This window comes from Watersipora subatra, chromosome 9, assembly GCF_963576615.1.
Source record: "Watersipora subatra chromosome 9, tzWatSuba1.1, whole genome shotgun sequence".
Taxonomy (NCBI): Eukaryota; Metazoa; Bryozoa; class Gymnolaemata; order Cheilostomatida; family Watersiporidae; genus Watersipora; species Watersipora subatra.
In genome coordinates, this window is record NC_088716.1 from 48,182,518 (window position 1) to 48,208,467 (window position 25,950).

Consider the following 25,950-nt stretch of genomic DNA (forward strand, 5'->3'; position numbering starts at 1 on the left):
AATCAGTTCAACTCAAGATTTTACATGACGGCGTTTATATGTCTCTATTCTCACGCAGCCTGCGTTAAAGATGAGCTTGCACAAAAATTCAGCATATTTTATCAGAAAGTATCAGTATTTTTCCATAATGTACGATTGTTTTTGACGTTTGAGGTGATGTGACTGCTAGAATTTTTCAAGACTAAATTTGACAAAACCTCTTTGTTATTCGAACGCTCAGAAGAAAAATACATACATGAAGATGTCAATAGCTGTTATTGTTGCTGTAGTTGATATCAGCTATTACGTTCAAGTTGCAGCATTGCACGTATCTATTGTTACTTTCTTTGCAACTATAGATGTTATAATTTCACTTCTGCTTGGACTGAACGTTTTAGCCACGATCAAGTTTTTGATGTTTGAGGTGATCTGACTGCCAGGGTATTTCAAGATTAAAATCAACAAAATTTGATCGCGATCAAAACGCTCAGATCAAGCGAAAATGTGATTATGACATCTATAGTTGCAAAGAGACCGACAGAATAGCGGTGAGTAGCGCTGCGACTGGAACACAATATCCGATATTAACTATCACAGTGATAACAACTAGTGATGCCATTTTACATGCATTCTTTATCTGATCGTTTTAACCGCGACCGAGTTGTGTTGATTGTAATCTTGAAAGATCGTGGCAGTCAAATCATCTCAAACATCAAAAATAATCGCAAATAATAGAAAAATAATGATATGTTCTGATCAAATCTACTAGATTTTTGTGCAAATTCATCTTAAACAATGTTCATATCCGTATTAATTTATCCAACTTCGCCGCAGCATGTTCATAGTAAATATATTATTCTTCGTTATTCTTAGAAAAATACTATGGCAGGCCTTTCACCTCTGCCCATGTCTGGAGCTGCTACAGGGGAATACTTCGTGAGTGATGATGGCTCTGTAAAGGTCGCTGCCATTGTCATGGACAAGAACGTTTTTCCGAAAGTACGAAGTGATTTGGAAGAATACAAATGGAATGACTCAGACTTCCTACTAGCAACTTTTCCTAAAAATGGTAAGCATTTCGATTTTACATTTTGAAAAGACAATTTTGGTTCATACATGAGCCCGCATGTGCACATTTGCGTTCACATGCACGTATGCACTTGTGCACACATGCACATGAATGCATGCACACACACGAGCACACGCACACACATGTACATGCACATACATACACGCAAATACACCCTATACAAGCATTTACATGCACCAGACATATACACATGCACGAACACATGCACGCACTTGCTGCTGAACCAGATAGCAAGCTATATATACTGACATATATTCTTCAGTAATTCAATATGTAAAAGATTCTGTCTAATTAACTAAATGATAATAGAAGTCACACCTTCAAAGTAGTAGTGCAGCTGTTGCTTCTCAGAGCGGAGCTTATCTTCCAGTAGGGTTGGTACACGGTATTGAATTAAACATACTGCCTTTTATGAACGAGATCAGAGGTTCCAGCTAACAACCAGTCATGGGAAAGTATCTTTGGCTCTTAATAGTAGTTGGTTCCTGTCCATTTGGCTCAGTGTTACCCGCGTTCACCGGCCTTTATTGTGAAATACAATACTAGTCATGCATATCTCCTACATTCAACCAGCAACTATCAATCATTCTCAAATAATTGACTGGCTGTTGACAAAGAGTTCATAGTTTACTACCTGCTCAAGCTAGGGCACGTCAGATATATAAACGCACCTACAAACATTAAAACACATAAAGTGTCTATTTAAAACTAATATTAAAGGCGATATGTTAACTGACTTTGCAATGAGAGCCAGCATTTGAAAGTTGACTCAATTGAGTAGTCTGGACTTTTTAATCTCGATAGGTTACACAGCTTTTTTACCTTACAAGCTTTTCTGTGGCACATTTTCGACATTTCAAGAACGCTGATGTCAAGAACATTCCACATTGCTATTAAACCTATGTACATGTGGAGTATCAGTATTAAACCTATGTACATGTGGAGTATCAGTATTAAATCTATGTACATGTGGAGTATCAGTATTAAACCTATGTACATGTGGAGTATCAGGAGTAAAACTATGTACATGTGGAGTATCAGTATTAAACCTATGTACATGTGGAGTATCAGTATTAAACCTATGCACATGTGTAGTATCAGTATTAAACCTATGTACATGTGCAGTATCAGTATTAAACCTATGTACATGTGTAGTATCAGTTTTAAACATATGTACATGTGGAGTATCAGTATTAAATCTATGTACATGTGCAGTATCCGTATTAAACCTATGTTATGTACATGTGGAGTATCAGTATTAAACCTATGCACATGTGTAGTATCCGTATTAAACCTATGTTATGTACATGTGGAGTATCAGTATTAAACCTATGTACATGTGGAGTATCAGTATTAAACCTATGTACATGTGGAGTATCAGTATTAAATCTATGTACATGTGAAGTATCAGTATTAAACCTATGTACATGTGGAGTATCAGGAGTAAACCTATGTACATGTGGAGTATCAGTATTAAACCTATGTACATGTGGAGTATCAGTATTAAACCTATGTACATGTGGAGTATCAGTACTTAACCTATGTACATGTGGAGTATTAGTATTTATTGCGAGTGTCGTCCTACAACAAAAGTTGATAGCTTGCAGAAGGAAAGTTCATAGTTTATCTATCTGATTAAGCCAAGGTCAAGCAGCTATAGATACATGTAGGCCTACAAATGGGTCATTATGTCAAAAAATTTAAACTGATGTGTTTACAGAATTTGCCCTGAGATGAAGCTAGTGTTTGACAACAGGATAGACATGAATAGTTTTGGTTTCTTAATGTCAACGTCTTGTAGTGTACAGCATTTTGCCTTACATATGAATTTACACAACATTTTAGTAGATTTTATTAGAGAAGAGAATATTAGTGTTTTTCTATCATTTGCGATTGTTTTTGATGTTTGAGGTGATTTACTGCCGGGATGTTTTAAGACTAAAATTGACAAAACTTGTTTGTTGTTCGAACGCCAGAAGAAAAATACACGCATGAAGACGTCGCTAGTTGCTATTGTTGCTATAGTTAATATCAGCTATTGCATTCGAGTTGCAGTGTGGCGCATTTCTATTCTGTTACTCTCTTTGCAACTATAGATGTCATAATTTCACTTCTGCTTGGACTGAACGTTTTAACCACGATCAAGTTTTATCGGTTTTAATTTTGAAATCCTCAGATCACCTCAAACAACAAAAACAATCGCAACTGATAGACAAATATAGATATCTACCTTCTGAAGCAATTTACTAAAATTTTGTGCTCATCTTTAAGTGTTTCTCTGTAATGCGGGTTGGGAGCGACAGGATCCCTGAAGCATATCAAATATATCCATAATCAGCTCACAGTCTAATGAAACAGGTGAACAGTGCGGCCTCAGGTTTCGACAACCCTGTTATACTTTTTTTTTGCCTTGCGATGTAGAACACGCTCATTTTTCACCCTATCCATACAACATATTTTTTGCCATACAAAAGAACAAAGACTTTTCTCGAAACTTAAATTTGGCGATATGCCAAAAAAGCCAATACGCTATTCGCCAAAGTCCCTCTAACAATGAATAAAAGAGATACGATGCTCGAGCTCACTCAGTTCAGATTTATTCGTTCGTTATTAGTAATTGTGAAAACGAAACCGCTAACAGATGGGTGATAAGATTTAGCGGTGAAAAAGTTGAAGTTCAGTGAAATTAGTAAGCTAGATTCATTTAAGTTAAATTCAGCGTTTGTGTTATACGTCTTTCTCGAAAGTAAGAACTCCCTATGCTATGTACTGCACATATTACATTGTAACGTTACATTTTATTGCAGATCATAACCACTAAATCCACTAAAGTTACTGTAGGTAGCTATAGTTACTAAGGTTAATATCTCGTTTTGTTACTAATTTGTAATATGTACAGCCAGTGTCTGAAGTGGAGAGAGATTCTTGGGGGTACTCTCTGTCATGCCAGGAGGGTAGTGTCCAGGGCCAACGGCCCTGCTCGTCGTTCACAGGGTGAGTCTGAGAGGGGCGTGGCCCCTCTCAAGTAGAGGGAGGTCCGGGGGTACTCCCCCGAAATCTTTTTAGCATGAATGCCCCTAAATTATGCTGTTTTCCATAACTTAAAATCCTGATATGTGTTCAGTAAGAAATTAAAAGTGGGCTTAGCTGCACAACCTGTGTGCTCTATGACTATGGAGACTCCAGGTTGGGATGTGAGTGAGTCAAAAAACCCTATTGACAGTCCACACAGACCCCAGACACAAGACAGTTCCATCTCCAAGCCACCATGAATATTATTATATGATAAGCTCAGTCACTCACTATTTTTTTAAATACAAACTCTAAATTCATGACAGTCACTAATTCTTACTCACCTTTAAAGAAGTTATCTATTGGCCCATGCTGTTTCATTATGAATTGATAAAAAACTGATCGGTTCTCAGGTTTTTAATAAAACAATCTAGTTGATCGGCTATAATAGCAAAAAACTGACTGAAGAAATTAAAGATCAGTAGCGTATTTCTCTCATCCCAAACACGTGCACTGTTTTCAGTGTAACGAACTCTAGCTAATATAAGTTCAGGAAGAAAAGGACAAAACGCGTGAATATTTCACTTCATTCCGGGTTTTACCGCATTTAATAAGATACTAGCTGTGCCACCTGGCGTTGCCCGTGTAATAGGAGAGTATTTGGACAGAAAATTGATTTGTATTTAACATATTACAACATTTGCCATTCTAACTTTCAAACTACATATCATGAGAAAAGTTTTTTGTCTTATAAACAATGAGAAGTAGTGAGAGTTTTGCTATTAGGCAGAGAGCGAACAGGTGAGCGAACAGCTTATCGTGACGTTATGCTGTGACCCGCGTCATACGTAAAGCAGTTAGGTATTGCTCTGATATAATGCCTTATATTGGAATACTAGCAATTTAACTTCTATGGTCCAGTGGGCTAGGCGTAAGACTTTTGAACGGCTTGGTCCGAGATCGAATCCACTTCGGTACGGAATATGAGTTTCAAGATTTTAAGATCTGTAGCTGAATAACCGACCTATACCGGTATACGATACGAGAAATATATAGTAGATGAGCAACCTTATATGAGGGGGTACGCGTCCTAGGGAGTACCCCCACTAATTCTTCTTAGGGGTACGCCCGTACCCCTGCGTACCCCCCCCCCCATTTCGAACACTGTGTACAGCACGTATATAAAATTTTCATGATTTTTGCCAGAGGGTGTTTGCATTAGATATTTGCTATAGGTTTCTATATCCCTTTATACAAAACTTTCGCCTTTCGATGTTAACGCCGAAAACGAATGAAAATCATATGGCGAAAGTTCATTGTACACGCATTACATTTATAATAACCACTACAGAAGCTACAGATGACTTAGGACACCTCAGTTCATTTAAATATTTTTTATACTCAGGGACTCACTTTATGTGGGAAACAATGATGATGTTACTAAAAGGATCAGCTGACTACATCAGAACATCAAAAGGTTTTTTGATGATAGATGCCTCTCCGATAAGTTTCAGCAGTAAGCCATTCCCTTCTCCTCGCGCTGTGAACACTCACTACCGAACTGATGTCCTGCCAGCGGAGTTCAGAAAAGCGAAGACTGTTGTGGGTAAGTTGATTATCAACAAATAGTGTGTAGTCTAATCTTGTACACTGCACACGTTGTATGAATCTATACTTAAATATCTGTATTATCACTTCTATGTTTGTAGTGATGAGGAACTCAAAAGACACGTGTGTTTCGTTTTACTATCATTACAAGAACATTGTAAGTATCTTGTTGACTTTTATTATCTAACACAACACAATTGTATTTTAGCAGAGTTAATAGTTCAGAATAGCAATTGATCCATATTCACCTTAGGGCTATTAGTAAAGGGTAAGTATCTTTTTGACTGTAGTTGTCTAGCACTAAACTGTTACATTTCAGACGAACGAGTATATAAGCATTAGCAAGTGTCTCCAATATATCTTTATTTTACTCTGTCAAGTTGACACAAAACTATAACTAATTTTTTACTATTGCCTTTAAAACACTGTTATAGCTCTAGCTCTGTGTTACAAGTTATGCCTGTTATATCAATCTAGTTTTTACTAGTCAAGTAGAGTAAGTCTCTGAGTTTATCTCTTATCAAAAACATTTTTTATTTTAGAGTTACATGTGTTATTTACTGTAAATAATTTTTATTACAGAAAATATCATTATTGGATGATGAACCAAATCCTTTTGAAAACATAACTTTTGCGCAGTTTATGGAGTTGTTTCTCCATGAAATGGACCTTCCCTATGGGAGATACTTTGACTACATTGCACACATGTGGTCTCTTAAAGATGAGCCAAACATTCTTGTTGTCTTCTACGAAGATTTGAAAACAGTGAGTAGTAGGAAAAGGCAGGGTAGATCAATAAGGTTTTTTTAGTAGTACAGTATCAAGTACATCGTTTGTTGATGTCTAAAAACCTCTTAAATGTCGACTTGAATGCGTTGCAAACTGTGGTGAAGAGGTCATATCAGGCACCTTGATGTTACCCCAATATTTAACTATTAACAAGGATTTTCATGATAGTATAAGTGCCTGGTGAGTGTAATGTGTGAGCATCTTATTCACCTCTTCATAAATTTGTGCTCTGCTAGATGCTAGCAAGCTTTGCTAAAGATAAACAAATATTTGGGTAAGTCTTCCAGTGTTGATTGTAATAAGCAAAGAAGATTCACTAAACATGAAATTGAAACTGAAGTATTAATTTTCATGTTTTGAGCACAGCAATAGACTGTTTTTAAAAACTTGCTCGATTGAAACCCATTTCCTGAGCAACCACTTTTCACTTTAGGATATCAACTAGGTTCTAGGTAAAGCTGTCAAACATGAACACTATTTATACATGTACCTTGAGCAGTACCATTTAATCCTCTTTTTCTCAACTGATTTGTCTCTAAAACCTTACAGAACCCTCTGGATACCATCCAAAAAGTGAATGAGTTCATGGGTACCAACAGATCACCAGAACTGGTGAAAGAGATAGCTGAAGCTGTAAACTTTGATAAGATGAAAGTAGGGAAGACAACAGGACCTCTCTCTAAAGAAACAATGGAGATGCTAGGTTCAATGGTAATGTAGAGATAAAGTCAAGCAGAAATATTAGCTTAAAGAAACTGATTAAGTGTTGTTATAGTATTATTTGAAGATATTGATCATGTGCTAAACCAGAACATCTTAGATTCACTACTAACAACTGTAACACACTCTGATACTCCACCACTGCAGTTTGTCAGGATACTTGACTCGCAGGAAATAGTGATTGAGTACATACAAAGCAGTCACATTAAAGTCATGTGCCTCTCACAATTCTAGGAAAAATTTAGTAGTTGCGTTTAATTGGAATAGGGTTAAGCCGTGGTCACACGATGGCCGAACCGACTTAGGTTTGGTTTGGCTCGGAGGTTATTTTGGTTCGGTTCGGCTAAGCCACATGTCACACGGCATTCGAAGTCACTTTGCTTTCTAGATACCATACTCATAGAGTCAGAACACTGTTTCATTGGTAATTTTTATGTATTTGAGCTAAATATTTCTATTGCCAACAAAATACTTTGAGGAACAATTATTAATTATAACTAAGCAGCAGATTTATCAGAAGATCGTTCAGCTGCTCAAAAAAACCACTCGATACAAAGATTTTGCCAACCCTTCCCATCATCAGAATTATATTTTTTATTAACGTATGAATGTTTTTCTATGCTGAGTACATAACAAGCAAAAACAGTATTTATCATAGTACTTTGGTTTTAGGTAAATAAATCAGTCAACGATTCTTCATCAGGATGAGTATGACACATCACTTCTATTCTAAATGAAAGATAGAAAGATAACCACAACCATTATCTTACATTTATGCAAAACTTAAGTGCAACATCTTACATTTATGCAACACAATCACAAGTCCGAGTGAGCCTTGTCGTAAATTGCTTCGTGTTGTTTTTTTAACGAAGTAAAAAGATCGTCTCATTTCTTTTTTGACTTTGCTCCCACGCACGTAAGGAGAAATGTGACGCATGTCCGCTAGAATTTTAACCAGCCAATAAGAGCAAGGGTTTGGCCACAAAATTTCGAGCAGGACCGAAATGATTCTTTTCGGCCAGAAATGTCTTCCGCCGAATAGTTTACAACTGATAGCGACGTTGTTTTGTGTCGTTTAGTTCGTTTTACCACCCTTTTAACACCCCTTTAATACACCCCGGTTATTCACTCCTATGGGTACCCTCACTTTCATTATGACAACTTAGTATCTAATAAGTCATTCAGGAGTGTCAGGACTCTCTTGTTTGTAATTAGCAGTATTCTCGCTCATGCCAGTGATGGTAGTGTCATCTTTATGTTTATAATAAGCTAGACTTATTTCCTGTCTCTGCTGATGTCTAAAACTCTTCTGTATTTTTCCTATTTGTTATTGTTTTAGGCTAGTCTTGGAGATCCTGAAGACTTTCATGAAAAAGTTAAAAGTGCAACTCTACAGATTTTTAGAAAAGGTAATATATGGTTACCGGTTTTTTGCTGATTCAACTGAAAACTAAACCTACTCAAAGTTATAGTTATTTAAAAGAATTAAAGAATTTATAATCTGGTTTCTCAGCTTTTGTAATAACAAAAAAGTGAGTCATTGATTGTATGGCGGGAAGAGATACTTCCTTATTGGTGTTTCGGTGTTTAATGATAGCTAAACATAATTTATGTTTATTCAAAGTGCTACATTAGAGCCTAGATAATTATAATCTGTAGCCTGTGGCATTATAACAGTTTCATACCATTATTAGCATAATTATAACAAATTGTTAAATTACTGAAAACACTATTGAAGCCCAACTTAGCTGCTTTCCTTTGCTTCTCATCACACTCTGGTATATCGAAGTGGTGATGACTACTCCTTTTTATTCACGCCTATGTAGTATAGTATTTACTAATAAGGTGTATAGGAAGAGTTTAGGTGCCAAAATGGCATAACCAATTAGAAAGATGTATTTTGAACAGCGACCAATCAGTGTCGACTAGTTTTTGACTTTCGATTGGTCACTTTTGTGTCAAGCCGTGTGATTCATTGAAATTTTAAAATTGTGTGAATATTAATATCATCATTAATATAAATATAACTAATTATCAAACAAGGTACAACACTATTGAAACCAAACTTTAATATTCTTTCCCTTACCACTCATTGCTCTTTGGTACAACCAAGAGGTGATAATTACATATTTGTATTGCTACCTAGGCTATATATTATTTACTTTCAAATACCAAAATAATTCAAGTCAGACTGCTTCATACTTCTATTAGTGTTGAATTGACAAAACTCTAATGACTTCACTTATACATTTTTTAAGCCAAACATAAACTTTTAATTATAAATTTTATTATTAAAAGTCAAGTGATTATAAGTTCAGTAGACCTTCAACGTGTTCCACTAGTTACATAACGTGGCTTATGAAAAACACGGTATGCACAACAGGCCTAAAGTTTTACTAATGTAAACATTAAAAATTTAAACTTAAATTCCAATTTAAAATTTAAATTTAAAAGTTGAAGTTTAAAAACTAAAATTTAAAATTCAAAAACCAAAATTACAATTTAAAATCAAATTTGAAAAATTAAAAATGCAGAGTAAATTTGAAAACGCTCATCTTTATATCAGTTTGTTGCTCAATTGCAATGCAGTAATCACAGACAAGCGTCTGTTTGTTGTCATAAGCACACATATATTGTCGTGCTGTACACGACAATATATGTGATGGAAACGGTCTGTGCTAAAAATAGACAGGTTTCTTTGACCAAAGTAGTATATAATTATTTTAATCAACACATAGTCTGAGTGATTAAAGCATTATTTTATCGGTTTACAGTTTTGAATTGAAATAAAACTGTCTGCTCACGATGACTTTTGCAAATAAGTAATGATTAATGCTTCCAGTCAACTAGAAGCAATGCTCTCGGATGAGTCAATGCTTCCTGTGCATTGACTCATCGAAGTCAATGTTCTCCGATGAGTCGAACTCTGACAAGTTTTACTCACTGGAGTGCATTGTGTTTTGTAGGTATTTGTATGTCATTATGTAGCCACTACATTGTGCATGCATTTTGTAGGGGACATCGGAGACTGGAAGAACCACTTCACTGTTGCTCAAAATGAAATGTTTGACAACTTTTTGGCAAGCTGGGAAGGTGGTAAAGATATACCATTCATGTACACTAAGGAATAAACTGCATGCAGAGAACATCATAGTTAGGATACTTTATTACCAGATAGACATTGTAACAGTTAAAGGTTTACAGTTAGCAGTTAGAAATTAACAATTGAAAACTCTCTAGTGTCGTTAATTGTTAAACAACTCTCTAGATGCTGTAACAGTTAATAATTGAAAAAAAAATGGGAATGCTTTTGTTGACTATTTTCTGAGTATATTGTGCTGTTCTTTCAAATGCAAAGCATTTATTTTATTTTTAATTTTGAAATCACTTTACGTTTTTATATAAAATATATAAAAGAGTGACTTGAATAGTAAATTTATAGAGTTATCATATAATATGGAAAATATTGTACGCTGTTTCTATTGTGCAATATATAAGTCATTGCGGATATAAAATACAATAACCTAATGGTCAACATATAATAACTGTAACTAGGAACTACAGCTAACTGTTTGGTACAATGTTGTGTTGTTATGCTCAGAGTACGGAAGCAATAGCTGCTTGATTCATGAAGGAAAACTAATAGCAAAGTAAAACTGTTTCTAGATAAATCACTGACCGGGCTAGACACAAGATTAACAGCTAACTCAATGTCTGGTACCTTTTATCTCTTTCATCTCTGCATCTCCCTTTTATAGCTTTTCTTCTTGACTCCTTTTTTTACATCATATTTTGATCGGGGCCCTTCCCCATTCTTCCGCTATCTCAATTCTGTCTTTGACATTTCTTCTCTTTCTTCACTCTCTTTATCCCTCTATTTTTCTTTCATCCTTTTTCCACTCTGGCTTTTTCTCATGCTTTCTCCTGCTTTTTCTGACTCTTTTGATTTCTCTTGCTCTCTCTCTGCTTCACTCTCTACCTTTTGCTCTCTCGCTCTTTCGCCCTTTCGTTCTTTCGCTCTTTCGCTCTCTCACTTTATCTCTCGCTCTCTCACTCTATCTCTCACTCTATCTCTAACTCTATCTCTCACTCTTTCTCTCTCCCTCTCTCACTCTCTCCATCTCTCCCTCTTTCTCCGTCTTTCCCTCTCTCGCCCTCTTGCTCTCTCTCCTTCACTGCCTCTCTCTCCCTCTCGCCCTCTCTCTCGCTCTCTCTCTCGCCCTCTCACCCTCTCGCTCGCTCTCTTTTTTTGCCATCTTTATCTTGCCCTCTCTTTTTTGCCCTCTTACCCTCTCTCTTTCATTCTCTCACTTTTTTGCCTTCTCTCTCACCCTCTCTCTTGCCCTCTTTCTTTTGCCCTCTCTATCACTCTTTTTTGCTAGCTCGCTCTCTCACTCTCGCTCTCTCTCTCTCTTTCGCTCATTCTCGATTTTTCTCACTTTCCCTTTCTGCTTGCTCTCTCTTGCTCACTCTTTCTTTCTGCTTCACTCTTTTGCACTCACTTTCTTCATCTTGCATTCACTATCTCTCACACTAATTTTTTCGCACTCACTTTCTCTCGCACTCACTATCTCTTGCATTCACTCTCTCTCGCACAATCTCTCACACCCCTGGGCATTCTACATCTAGACAGACAAGCACAATTTGACAAACCGGTCAGATATCACTTTAATGGACAATGACTGCAAGAGGGCTACTTTAATAATGTATATATAGCAGCACCCAATGACTACAACATAGGCAGCAAAACAGGAAAATGTTGAGAAATATCTCCTATTCAGAGAGGAGATCGGAAAGTGCAGGCATATAAGAACAACTATCATTCTAGTAATCATTGGAGCATTTGGTGCAATAACACCTACGCATCAAATGTGGCTACCCCAAAGACAAGCAACAAACAACTTAAGGCAGTTTCGGAAAAGCATGCTATTGAGATTTGTTGAGATCTTGAGGTAAGTACTCGAACTTCCAGACTTTTGGTGGGAGGGCTGATCTTGAGTAAACATGTCCACCCATGGGTTAAAATGGGTGAGGAAATTTTTTTATACATATGAATACAGACTTATTTAATAATAGCTACTAACTGATGACAATATTTAAATGGCAAACTATAAAATAAATATTCATGCATGCCCAGTTTTATTATGGGCATTTATGGGCATTAACAAATATGTACCATACAAGAGTAGTGAGCAATGACAAAAGATCAACTGAGAAACTGCAACTAAAGGAATATCAAAAAATCAATTGCTCTGAAGGAAAGCAGAGTTTAAAAAAAAACAGTTGCAAAAGCAACCAACCAATTCAAAGAACATGTGAGTCTAACTGAAACAGTCTTTAAAACAGTATTCAACAAACATAAATCTTCATTAAACATAACTAGCAAAAACATATATAACTCAGCATATGCATATAAAACTAAAAGCAAAACAATTAAAGTATGGCCTAAACTGAAAAATACTGAAAAAAATTCAAATAATATTTTATTTGTTTCAAGAGATAGCTCGCGAAAAAATTGATTATCATTTGTGAGCTGGAGTTGTGCTCTCTAAACAAAAGAAGCGAATTAACGACCAATTACATTAACTCGCTAGTACGACTTGTGAGATGCATTATCATGCTGTTTATAAAAGCTTCCCAAAATTAATACTGACAGCTCCTTACAATGAGTCCGCAACCGATGTCACTAAATGAGATTTTAGGTAGACCTAACAAACAATCTAAATGAACTGCTATGGATTAATTTATCAGTTTACACATTGCACATTGATAAATGATAGTTAAAAATATCTATCATGTTGTATTTTTCATTGCATACTTTGCTGCCCGTGCATAGAATACTTTGAATACAAAGCCAAAAAAGCTTGAAAATTTCTGGTAAAGTAAATAGTGAACAGATCTCATGATTGACTGATAGTGGAACCCCAATGGTTGGGTTAGAAGAGAAAGAAAAAATGGAGTGCAGTAAGGAAGAAATGGTGACAGAGTAAAGTGAAAAAAGATTGAAAAAAGAAGAAAAAGAGAAAAAAAGGATAAAGACATAGAGAGAAGGAAAGAGGGAAAGAGAGGGAGAGAGAAGGGGAAAGAGGGGGAAATAGGGGGAAAGAGAGGGACAGAGGGGGAAAGAAGGGGAGCAAAGGGGAAAAATGGGGAAATAGGGGGAAAGAGAGGGACAGAGGGGGAAAGAGGGGAAAGAGGGGGAGAAAGAGAGGGGGAAAGAGGAGGAGTGAGGGATATATATATCCCTCGCTCAATATAGATTTTTAAAGCAAGAAATTCTACGTTTCTGCAACTGTTTTAGGATGGAAGTAAACAACTGCATCATCTAGTTGATGGTAAATTGTGTTTGGCAAACAATTCATTTCCTGGGTGTACACAAATGGTATATCTTTACCACCTTCCCAGTCTGCCAGAAAGTCATCAAACATTTCATTCTGCACAACAGTGAAATGATTTTTCTAGTCCCCAATGACACCTATAAAATGCATACGCTATGTAATGGCATAATAATAACATACAAATGTAGTTCGGAAAGATTTATAACAGATTATTTGATGCTTTCAAGACACTATGGCTGATAATGAGTGGGCAAAGTTTAAAATGTTTTTTACAATTCAAGTGACTCAAACTTGTCAATGCCCAACAGGTCAATATGCAAAGATAAAGATAATAGAACTCTACTAGTCTTATTATATTATCTTTATGCACCAAAAAAAGGTTTTAAGCCTAACTTTATTATTCTTGATATCTGCCATTCCAGTAATAAATGATTTAATTTATTGCAAAACTTTAAAGATTAGACTACAAAAAAATGAACAATACTTAATTGCAAAAGAACAAATTGTGTCAAATAGATAGCTAGAGGCATTATTCAATATTTATTCGCAAAATTAATTGGCAGCAGACAACTTCATTACAATTTAGCATAGTAAACTCAAAATTTTTCCATTAATCAGCTTATGTACAAACTAAAAGATAGACATACTACTTTAGACTAAAAAATCTTACGTATGGTTACTATACTCGTATTATAACTGAGCACTAAATTGGTATATCTTTAGCAAAACACCTTTAGTTTGTATTGCTGAAGACTTCAAGCCGGTTGCACACACGCATGCTCACACACGCGCACGCGCACGCGCACGCGCACGCGCACGCGCACACACATACACAACCATTTTATACCGCTAGTGGAACAAGCTAAATGTCAGCAAAACTTACAACTGGTTGAGAATTAACACAAACATTTAAATATTATTTCAGTAGAATCTTTGAATAAGTCTTATTTTGCTTGGCTTAAAAATGTCACGAACAGGCTAATTTATAAATTCTTTGCTATTCAAAGTTTAATAAACAATTGAGACCAATCAGTACATTGACCAGTAGCACCATGTAGTCATCACCTCTAGATCTGACAGGGTATAATGACAGGTTTAAGTTGAATTTTATCTAAAATGTAATTAATTGTTGATTTTGCACATTCTTGTGAATACTCTCATTATATCAATAAGTTGTAGTCTAATATGTATTGTTAAAGGTTGACTTGCCACAAAGTTTACATTACAGTTATTTGGTATCAAAAGATTCACCATGTCTTACTCTGCAGTGTTGTTGGTGCAAAATATGTGGAAATGTGATTACAAGCTCTTAAAAGCTCAAAAATGTAAAGCTGCCATAGACTGGAATCAGTTTATTTATCTGACGTAGTCATTACATTTGGTTATTGTTTTGTCACGTGATGTTCTCACGTGAATTGAAAGGTCAATAAAAGGCTCAATATAAAACTTCTTGTAGCACTAGTTTATGACAAACACTTCGGGTTTTACCGAAGACCCGGTATCAAATATAGATGCTCGCTACTTTACAGTTTTGTTTCGGCTTGATGCAATCGTCAAGTCGTAATCTGATCATGTGACCCATACTTCGCAAATGATTTCTGGAGCATTATTCGATTATCACAGGTAACCAACAGGCTCGTCATGTTTATCAGACAATGATATGTACATGTACTCCTTCGAGCGAAGATTAAAACTTTAAACGAATTTTCACGGTAAGCTATAAGATATCAGTGCTAAAAGTGACAGCATTACAATGATGATGAAATAGACGCGTAAGAACAATAGACATGGTTTGATTGAATGCGTGAAGTATATTTGTGAAAATATTTCGACGAATGAGGTTGCGTGAAAGTGTAAACAGAAACCATTTTGTCCAACTACGTCCCATTTGAGCCGTTTTGGAAAGAGATTCTAATCTACGGCAGTCTCGTGATGGCGGCGATTAACTGTTCGTTTTTTTAGCTTTTAAGAGCTTGTAATCACATTTCCACATATTTTGCACCTTCAACACAGCAGAGTAAGACATGGTGAATCTTTTGATACCAAATGACTGTAATGTGAATTTTGTTGCAAGTCAACCATTAAGTTATAATTAGATAGCTTACAATGTAACAAGTTTAAACTCAAGAAAATAATTTCATTAACTAACAGGATGCACTGAAACACCGATAGTAAATACTAACTGAACAACACTTTATTCATATTGTACACTTAACACTCTACAACCCGCAAGGTTATGAGGTTCAGTTAATGGGATTTTAGAATCAGTAACAAACCATTGATTGTATATTACCTTTTCTGTAAATTTGTACAGTTGCTTTTTTGAGTTTTGTATGATTCTCTTCAAGGTGTTCAGGTCCAACCTTAAACAAAAAACAAGCAAGCTTATAGAAATGCTGTAGACACCAAAATATACAGAAAATGATCTAGCTTGTTGTCAACATAGATGTGTCAGTACAGTGTCGTCGAGGTAAAATACTGTCACTAGAAACAAAAAAGGACTAAAACAGTACCTCATCAGAAATAAGCCGTCATGTATGATAGTAAGTACTATGGAAAGCCTTTTCACCATGTTAAGCAGTTGCTGTTGCCAGACAGGTCAGGTGCAACGCTTTCTACCGGCAAATGTATAGCTCAGTACAACCTGTCTCAGGTGGAGATGCACGCAACTTGGAGGGCAACCCATTGAATTTAATTAGGTACGGTGGGTAATCTGTCTATTCTGACTAAACCAATATAGTATCAATCTTAAGGTCTGAAGTAGACCACTTCAAAAAGAGGGTGTGATAACCTTGCGAAAGAAATCGACAAACTGATCCTCTGATCAACCATTTAAGCCTACCGTGCTTGCTATACTATGGTCTATTGTATGCTGAGAGAGTGAATCTAAGAGAGCGAGAACTAGTTTTACTTCAAACCATATTAGAGACAGTTATTGTATGCAGTTCTTTGGTAAATATGATTAGAATATGGAGATACCATGCCTGCCCGAACAAACAATGTTCACACTGATCATTTCCCATTCTATGCTGCAGCTAAAAGTAAGCTAAGATTCAGGGAACAAATTAATTTTACAGAGATGAGCATGAGAGAGAGCTCTGTTTGATAGAACTGGAGGAAGTAGACCGGAGTGAAAAACAGCTCTCATTGCGAGGAAATTGGTTATACATGTAAATAGCACAAAAAGAGCTCCTACTAATGAGGCCTGTCAACGGTGTTATACATATTTAGTGCATCACGGATATACGGTTTTTTAATAGCAAAAAGGAACAAGAATGAAGAGAATTCGGAGTTGGCTTGCTATCAAAAACTCACTAATTCGGTATATAGAGGAAGATTCTTCACCTATTTGTCATAGAATACTGACGATATATTTGCCTGAAGATATTTTTACTACAATTCTAAGTGTTTTTGCACCAACAACGATGGATCTGGAGGAGAACAAGGAAGAATTTTACAGCTAACTGTGAGAAGTTCTTTTTAAAGTCTCAACAAAAAAATAAAATGGTTGTTGCTGGTGACTTCAATGCAAGAGTTGGATCTTGACCTAGAGCTGTAAGTTGTGACTACCCAGCTTACAACTCTCTACCAACTCTATCATGATACCAGTCCTATAATACAAAAAAAAGATCATCGATCCTGAAGTAATTTGCTGATCATTTTGATTAACTTCTCAATTTCTCAAGATTAATGAGCGAAACTTTGACACCATTGAAGAATGACCTAAGGCCACATCTTTGTCTAGGCTCCAGACATAAAAGAAATAGTAGATATGATAGATGTAACACAAAAAATGCAGAACTTCATGAAAATGCGGTATTCTGCCAGAAATCTGAAAATAAACTGGGCAGAGATAATAGTAAACTTACATCAGCTGATTTTCAAGGTTTGCTCAGATGAGAATGTGCCTCAAGACTTGAGAGATGTCAATATAGTGTCAATATTTAATATATAGAATAGTTATGAAAGTATATCTTTGCTCTCCATTGCTAGAATGATACTCTCTGTATACTGTCAATTGAATCAATAATTTCATTGCACCAATGCTTTCCTGCACGGAGGCAGGAAAGCATTTGCAGCACAGAGAGGGAACAATTCCAAAGAGGTTGAGTTAGTAAATGGCGTAAAACAAAGATATGTTCTAGAATTTATGCTTTTCTTGCTCTATCTTTTGGCTATTTTGGAAGTGGTCTCTAAAAACAACATGCAATGTTTTTGTATTCAAACCAGACATAATGTAGACTTGTTAAATGTTGCACATTTGAAGGCTTGTAGAGAAACATGCCAGAAAATCATAAGGGAAATGTTATTTGCTTTGGATGGTGTGCTGATTGCCCATGACTCCAGAAGCTTGCAAAACCAACTCACAGATTTGTCTTTGCTGCGGAAAGTTTCACTTCAAATATTAACATTAGAAAGACAGAGGCCTCTTTCAATCAGTTAAAAACCTCAGAGTTATGTGAACACTTGCTGTTATCCATAAAGAAGAAGAAAATAGGAAGAAGAAATAGGATAAAGAAGAAATAGGATAAAAATATCATAGATCGACCAAGTCACATATAAAGAGATATGTTTAGAAGAATAGATGGGATATAGAAGAACCTAAGACGCACCGACGATGTCCTTAGGAAAGAATCAGGCAAGCTATCTCATTGGTTTTTCTACAGACAGATTTGCTCGAAATCTAAGATTTGAAAACGACCTCCACTTTGGATCTAGTACCAAAAAATTAAGAGTGGTGAAACATAAAGCAAGACACTTGGAAACAAACTGCTGGAGATCAGCCGGTCTAGGGAGCCACGCCCCGAAGATCATAACCAATAGCACAATCATCTTCGCCTTGATGGATTTCTGATGATGATGTTTATGATGAAAATGATGATGTGTGTCACTTGTGTGAGCAGAAGTTAGGCACTCGTACAAAGTACGATTTCCTTTAAAACTAAAGTGCTAGGAAGTCACCGTAAAAGACTGCAAGAACTTTAGTAGTTGTGAAGGTGGCATGCTCCCCTTCACAAACTCTATTGGTTGTTTATGCGATTAAACACTAGTGTAGACCAACACTAACTTCCAGTAATCTCATACAAAAAATAGCTTCTATATTTGTTACTTCTACACAATTTAATTTTTTATATTACCATTGATTTTAGCATCTCCATTGATTCTTTAGATGGAGGTCCTGTTGTCTTTCCTACTTTCATCTTATCAAAATTTACAGCTTCTGCGATCGCTGCGTTGTTTAGAAACTATGGTTAGTCCTTTTGCAAACTAATTGCATTGAATGTAATATTTGTGTTTGATAATTGTGGATGTATTTCTGTCATATTGCTGAGCTAGCTCAATCACGCATACATATTTTGCATATTTTTCAATAATTTTCCGTTTAATATCTATTGTTATCATTCACTTTTTCTTTGCATTATCTATCCTTTTACTGGCAAATTTTCGGTCCACGCACGGTACTTTTAATTCACATAATTCAGCACTGAAAATCGCGCACAAAAACATGGTACAAAAGTATAATTTGAGCAGTTGAAAAATACAGAGTGATGCTGTTCTCATAAAACACCTCCGACATACTTGGCAACTGACTCTTGTGCTTGTATCTCAAACATGGCTCGTATGTTAGTGCTAAAACTTGCTTAAAAGCTGGCTCGTATCTCAAATTTCTCATACGTTAGGGCACTCGTAAGTTGAAGTATTACTGTATATAGGTTTTACATATGTTCAATAAAATATGCAGTCTCAGATGCACAAGCTATGGAAAAATTGAGCAGTTTTTAGTGCTAAATCAATAGGAGTTAATAGATCAGCTGATTCGCTTTGCACATCACCATGACGTTGCGTCATGCTAATTATAGGCCTCACTTGTTTTGATTATTCGCATATCTAGGGTTTACTATATCTATGGTAAAAACTATCTACTTTTCATGCATCCTTATAATAAACAGTTTCTTAAAGTACATCAAACAGACTGTATTTTTATAATCACAAGTAGATGACACCTTAAAGACATCTCTGATATGTTGACTACTATTTCCTATATTCAGGAGTTATGCACCCTTAGTTATTCTGGCATTTCACCAGAAGAAATGCGTTGTTATGAGATGTTTTATTAGTATAGCTCATGTGTAATTTGGCAGCATACATTTATCACAAAATTCACTAACAGATTTTTCAGGGTTGTATGTGATTACTAGAGACCAGTGTTTTCTTACATCACACGGGACTGTGCGTAGAGACCACTTTAGTAGATAAGAGCGTGTCATACAGTTATCATACGACAGTGAATATAGGCCAGCTCTGGAAACTTGTGAGGGCACACCTTGATAAATGGTGTTCTTCAAATTTCTACATTCATCGCTTACAAGATATTTTCAAATGATCAGATGTTGTAGTGAATATTTGGGACAAATGCCTGCATAGCGTAGCAGTAGATGAGCATTGACAAATGGGATTAGCTGATGAAATGATTACAACATGAAAATAATCTAGAATTTTCTTTCCGTTGAACCGCAAAGCTAGGGATTACGTTTGATAAATTATTACAGATTATAAATATAGTCTGCACGCTAAAGGTAACTGACACCGATTGATCTTACCAACCAACATCACTATCAGCCAGTGAAGCCACTACTGTAAGTATACCGTAACTAGGGAGTTGGCATAGGTACTTTCCAATCAAAATGAGCTTGCTTGAGCAAATATTCTAAACATCAAGTTGAACTAGATGGTTTATAACATACGATGTTATAATATAATATTATAGTTGAAAAAGAGATCCTACTGTAGTCAGACAATTGAATTCAATAAAGGAGAAACCAGATCTACTCAAGCTTTTACATGACAGCATTTACATGTCTCTATTCTCAGGCAGCCTGTGTTAAAGATGAACTCACACAAAAATTCAGTATATTTTATCAGAAAGTATCAGCATTTTTCCATAATGTGCGATTGTTTTTGATGTTTGTGGTGATCTGACTGCCAGGATGTTTCAAGACTAAATTTGACAAAACTTCATTGTGATTAAAATGCTCAGAAGAAAAATACATGCATGAAGACGTCACTAGCTGTTATTGTTGAGATAGTTGATATAAACTATTATTTTCAAGTTGCAGTGTTGCACATTTTTATTTTGTTACTCTCTTTGCAACTATAGATGTTATAATTTCACTTCTGCTTGAACTGAACGTTTTAGCCACGATCAAGTTTTTGATGTTTGAGGTGATCTGACTGCCAGGGTATTTCAAGATTAAAATCAACAAAATTTGATCGCGATCAAAACGCTCAGATCAAGCGAAAATGTGATTATGACATCTATAGTTGCAAAGAGACCGACAGAATAGCGGTGAGTAGCGCTGCGACTGGAACACAATATCCGATATTAACTATCACAGTGATAACAACTAGTGATGCCATTTTACATGCATTCTTTATCTGATCGTTTTAATCGCGACCGAGTTTTGTTGATTTTAATCTTGAAATATCCTGGCAGTCAAATCATCTCAAACATCAAAAATAATCGCAAATAATAGATAAATAATGATATGTTTTGATCAAATCTACTAGATTTTTGTGCAAATTCATCTTAAACAATGTTCATATTCGTAGATATTTATCCAACTTCGCCGCAGCATGTTCATAGTAAATATATTATTCTTTGTTATTCTTAGAAAGAAACTATGGCAGGCCTTTCACCTCTGCTCATGTCTGGAGCTGCGACAGGGCAATACTTTGTGAGTGATGATGGCTCTGTAAAGGTCGCTGCCATTGTCATGGACAAGAACGTTTTTCCGAAAGCACGAAGTGATTTGGAAGAATACAAATGGAATGACTCAGACTTCCTACTAGCAACTTTTCCTAAAAATGGTAAGCATTTCGATTTTACATTTTGAAGACAGTTTTGATTCACACACGAGCCCGCATGCGCACCTTTACGTTCGCATGCGCGTATGCCCTTGTGCCCACATGCACATGAATGCATGCACACACACGAGCACGCGCACACACTTGTACATGCACATACATACACACAAATACACCCTATACAAGCATTCAAAGTCACACCTTCAAAGTAGTAGTGCAGCTGTTGCCTCTCAGAGCGGAGCTTATCTTCCAGTAGGGTTGGTACATGGTACTGAATTAAACATACTGCCTTTTATGCACAAGATCAGAGGTTTCAGCTAACAACCAGTCATGGGAAAGTATCTTTGGCTCTTAATAGTAGTTGGTTCCTGTCCATTTGGCTCAGTGTTACCCGCGTTCACCGGCCTTTATTGTGAAATACAATACTAGACAAGCATATCTCCTACATTCAACCAGCAACTATCAATCATTCTCAAATAATTGACTGGCTGTTGACAAAGAGTTCATAGTTTACTACCTGCTCAAGCTAGGGCACGTCAGATATATAAACGCACCTACAAACATTAAAACACATAAAGTGCCTATTTAAAACTAATATTAAAGGCGATATGTTAACTGACTTTGCAATGAGAGCCAGCATTTGAAAGTTGACTCAATTGAGTAGTCTGGACTTTTTAATCTCGATAGGTTACACAGCTTTTTTACCTTACAATCTTCTCTGCGGCACATTTTCGACGTTTCAAGAACGCTGATGTCAAGAACATTCCACATTGCTATTAAACCTATGTACATGTGGAGTATCAGTATTAAACCTATGTACATGAGGAGTATCAGTATTAAATCTATGTACATGTGGTGTATCGGTATTAAACCTATGTACATGTGTAGTATTAGTATTACACCTATGTACATGTGGAGTATCAGTATTAAATCTATGTACATGTTGTGTATCAATATTAAACCTATGTACATGTGGAGTATCAGTATTATACCTATGTACATGTGGAGTATCGGTATTAAACCTATGTACATGTGGAGTATCAGTATACATGTATATCACGAGTATCGATCTTACGACAAAAGTTGATAGCTTGCAGACGGAAAGTTCATAGTTCATCTATCTGATAAAGTCAAGGTCAAGCAGCTATAAATACATGTATAAACGTGTCATTATGTCAAGGAATTCCAACTGTGTTTACAGAATTTGCACTGAGATGAAGCTAGTGTTTGACAATAGGATAGACATGAATAGTTTTGGTTTCTTAATGTCAACTTCTTGTAGTGTACAGCACTTTGCCTTAAAGATGAATTTACACAAAATTTTAGTAGGTTTTACCAAAAAGTATTAGTATTTTTCTATCATTCGTGATTGTTTTTGTTTGAGGTGGTCTGACTGCCAGAATGTTTCAAGACTAAATTTGACAAAACTTCATTGTGATTAAAACGCTCAGAAAAAAGATACATGCATGAAGACGTCACTAGCTGTTATTGTTGAGATAGTTGATATAAACTATTATTTTCAAGTTGCAGTGTTGCACATTTCTATTCTGTTACTCTCTTTGCAACTATAGATGTTATAATTTCATTTCTGCTTGGACTGACCTTTTTAACCATGATCAAGTTTTATCGGTTTTAATTTTGAAATCATCAGATCACCTCAAACAACAAAAACAATCGCAAGTGATAGACAAATATAGATACCTTCTGAAGCAATTTACTAAAATTTTGTGCTCATCTTTAAGTGTTTTTCTGTAATGCGGGTTGGGAGCTACAGGATCCCTGAAGCATATCAAATATATCCATAATCAGCTCACAGTCTAATGAAACAGGTGAACAGTGCGGCCTCAGGTTTCGGCAACCCTGTTATACTTTTTTTTGCCTTGCGATGTAGAACACGCTCATTTTTCACCCTATCCATACAACATATTTTTTGCCATACAAAGGAACAAAGACTTTTCTCGAAATTTAAATTTGGCGATATGCCAAAAAAGCCAATACGCTATTCGCCAAAGTCCCTCTAACAATGAATAAAAGAGATACGATGCTCGAGCTCACTCAGTTCAGATTTATTCGTTCGTTATTAGTAATTGCGAAAACGAAACCGCTAACAGATGGGTGATAAGATTTAGCGGTGAAAAAGTTGAAGTTCAGTGAAATTAGTAAGCTAGATTCATTTAAGTTAAATTCAGCATTTGTGTTATACGTCTTTCTCGAAAGTAAGAACTCCCTATGCTATGTACTGCACACTTTACATTGTAACGTTACATTTTATTGCAGATCATAACCACTAAATCCACTAAAGTTACTGTAGGTAGCTATAGTTACTATAAGGTTAATATCTCGTTTTGTTACTAATTTGTAATATGTACAGTACGTATATAAAATTTTGATGATTTTTACCAGAGGGTGTTTGCATTAGATATTTACTATAGGTTTCTATATCCCTTTATACGAAACTTTCGCCTTTCTATGTCAACGCCGAAAACGAATGAAAATCATATGGCAAAAGTTCATTGTACACGCATTACATTTATAATAACCATTACAGAAGCTACAGATGACTTAGGACACCTCAGTTCATTTAGATATTCGTTATACTCAGGGACTCACTTTATGTGGGAAACAATGATGATGTTACTAAAAGGATCAGCTGACTACATCAGAACATCAAAAGGTTTTTTGATGATAGATGCCTCTCCAATAAGTTTCAGCAGTAAGCCATTCCCTTCTCCTCGGGCTGTGAACACTCACTACCGAACTGATGTCCTGCCAGCGGAGTTCAGAAAAGCGAAGACTGTTGTGGGTAAGTTGATTATTAACAAACAGTGTGTAGTCTAATCTTGTACACTGCACACGTTGTATGAATCTATACTTAAATATCTGTATTATCCCTTTTATGTTTGTAGTGATGAGGAACCCAAAGGACACGTGTGTTTCGTTTTACTACCATTACAAGAACATAGTAAGTATCTTGTTGACTTTTATTATCTAACACAACACAATTGTATTTTAGCAGAGTTAGTAGTTCTGAATAGCAATTGATCCAAATTCACCTTAGGGCTATTAGTAAAGGGTAAGTATCTTTTTGACTGTTGTTGTCTAGCACTAAACTGTTACATTTCAGCAGAACGAGTATTTAAGCATTAGCAAGTGTCTCCAATATATCTTTATTTTACTCTGTCAAGTTGACACAAAACTATATATAACTAATTTTTTACTATTGCCTTTAAAACACTGTTATAGCTCTAGCTCTGTGTTACAAGTTATGCCTGTTATATCAATCTAGTTTTTACTAGTCAAGTAGAGTAAGTCTCTGAGTTTATCTCTTATCAAAAACATTTTTTATTTTAGAGTTACATGTGTTATTTACTGTAAATAATTTTTATTACAGAAAATACCATTATTGGATGATGAACCAAATCCTTTTGAAAACATAACTTTTGCGCAATTCATGGAGTTGTTTCTCCATGAAACGGACCTTCCCTATGGGAGATACTTTGACTACATTGCACACATGTGGTCTCTCAAAGATGAGTCAAACATTCTTGTTGTCTTCTACGAAGATTTGAAAACAGTGAGTAGTAGGAAAAGGAAGTGTAGATCAATAAGATTTTTTTTAGTAGTACAGTATCAAGTACATCGTTTGTTCATGTCTAAAGACCTCTCAAATGTTGACTTGAATGCGTTGCAAACTGTGGTGAAGAGGTCATATCAGGCACCTTGATGTTACCCCAATATTTAACTATTAACAAGGATTTTCATGATAGTATAAGTGCCTGGTGAGTGTAATGTGTGAGTATCTTATTCACCTCTTCATAAATTTGTGCTCTGCTAGATGCTAGCAAGTTTTGCTAAAGATAAGCAAATATTTGGGTAAGTCTTCCAGTGTTGATTGTAATAAGCAAAGAAGATTCACTAAACATGAAATTGAAACTGAAGTATTAATTTTCATGTTTTGAGCACAGCAATAGACTGTTTTTAAAAACTTGCTTGATTGAAATCCATTTCCTGAGCAACCACTTTTTACTTTAGGATATCAACTAGGTTCTAGGTAAAGCTGTCAAAGATGAACACTATTTATACGTGTACCTTGAGCAGTACCATTTAATCCTCTTTTTCTCAACTGATTTGTCTCTAAACTTTTACAGAACCCTCTGGATACCATCCAAAAAGTGAATGAGTTCATGGGTACCAACAGATCACCAGAACTGGTGAAAGAGATAGCTGAAGCTGTAAACTTTGATAAGATGAAAGTAGGGAAGACAACAGGACCTCTCTCTAAAGAAACAATGGAGATGCTAGGTTCAATGGTAATGTAGAGATAAAGTCAAGCAGAAATATTAGCTTAAAGAAACTGATTAAGTGTTGTTATAGTATTATTTGAAGATATTGATCATGTGCTAAACCAGAACATCTTAGATTCACTACTAACAACTGTAACACACTCTGATACTCCACCACTGCAGTTTGTCAGGATACTTGACTCGCAGGAAATAGTGATTGAGTACATACAAAGCAGTCACATTAAAGTCATGTGCCTCTCACAAT

The 25,950-nt window shown here is 35.8% G+C and overlaps 2 protein-coding genes across 2 annotated transcripts; both read left to right on the plus strand.

Moving 5' to 3' along the window:
* Positions 1 to 857: 857 nt before the first annotated feature.
* On the plus strand, positions 858 to 10,728 carry LOC137404656 (sulfotransferase 1C2-like). Its single transcript, XM_068090881.1, has 7 exons — positions 858 to 1,048; positions 5,487 to 5,687; positions 5,791 to 5,846; positions 6,272 to 6,454; positions 7,028 to 7,189; positions 8,538 to 8,607; positions 10,214 to 10,728. The coding sequence occupies exons 1-7, from the start codon at positions 862 to 864 to the stop codon at positions 10,327 to 10,329; spliced, it is 975 nt and encodes a 324-aa protein (XP_067946982.1). The 5' UTR covers positions 858 to 861; the 3' UTR covers positions 10,330 to 10,728.
* A 10,490-nt stretch (positions 10,729 to 21,218) lies between these two features.
* Positions 21,219 to 25,721, plus strand: LOC137405159 (sulfotransferase 1C2A-like). Its single transcript, XM_068091385.1, has 5 exons — positions 21,219 to 21,405; positions 24,005 to 24,205; positions 24,309 to 24,364; positions 24,794 to 24,976; positions 25,551 to 25,721. Exons 1-5 carry the CDS (start codon positions 21,219 to 21,221, stop codon positions 25,719 to 25,721), a joined length of 798 nt encoding a protein of 265 aa, XP_067947486.1.
* The last annotated feature ends 229 nt before the right edge of the window (positions 25,722 to 25,950 follow it).

Coding starts and splice junctions, on each gene's coding strand:
- LOC137404656 (XM_068090881.1), top strand. CDS start 862: ATGGCAGGCCTTTCACCTCTGCCCATGTCTGGAGCTGCTACAGGGGAA. Junction 5,847..6,271: donor ACTATCATTACAAGAACATT/GTAAGTATCTTG, acceptor TTTTTATTACAG/AAAATATCATTATTGGATGA. Junction 6,455..7,027: donor TCTACGAAGATTTGAAAACA/GTGAGTAGTAGG, acceptor AAAACCTTACAG/AACCCTCTGGATACCATCCA.
- LOC137405159 (XM_068091385.1), top strand. CDS start 21,219: ATGGCAGGCCTTTCACCTCTGCTCATGTCTGGAGCTGCGACAGGGCAA. Junction 24,365..24,793: donor ACTACCATTACAAGAACATA/GTAAGTATCTTG, acceptor TTTTTATTACAG/AAAATACCATTATTGGATGA. Junction 24,977..25,550: donor TCTACGAAGATTTGAAAACA/GTGAGTAGTAGG, acceptor AAACTTTTACAG/AACCCTCTGGATACCATCCA.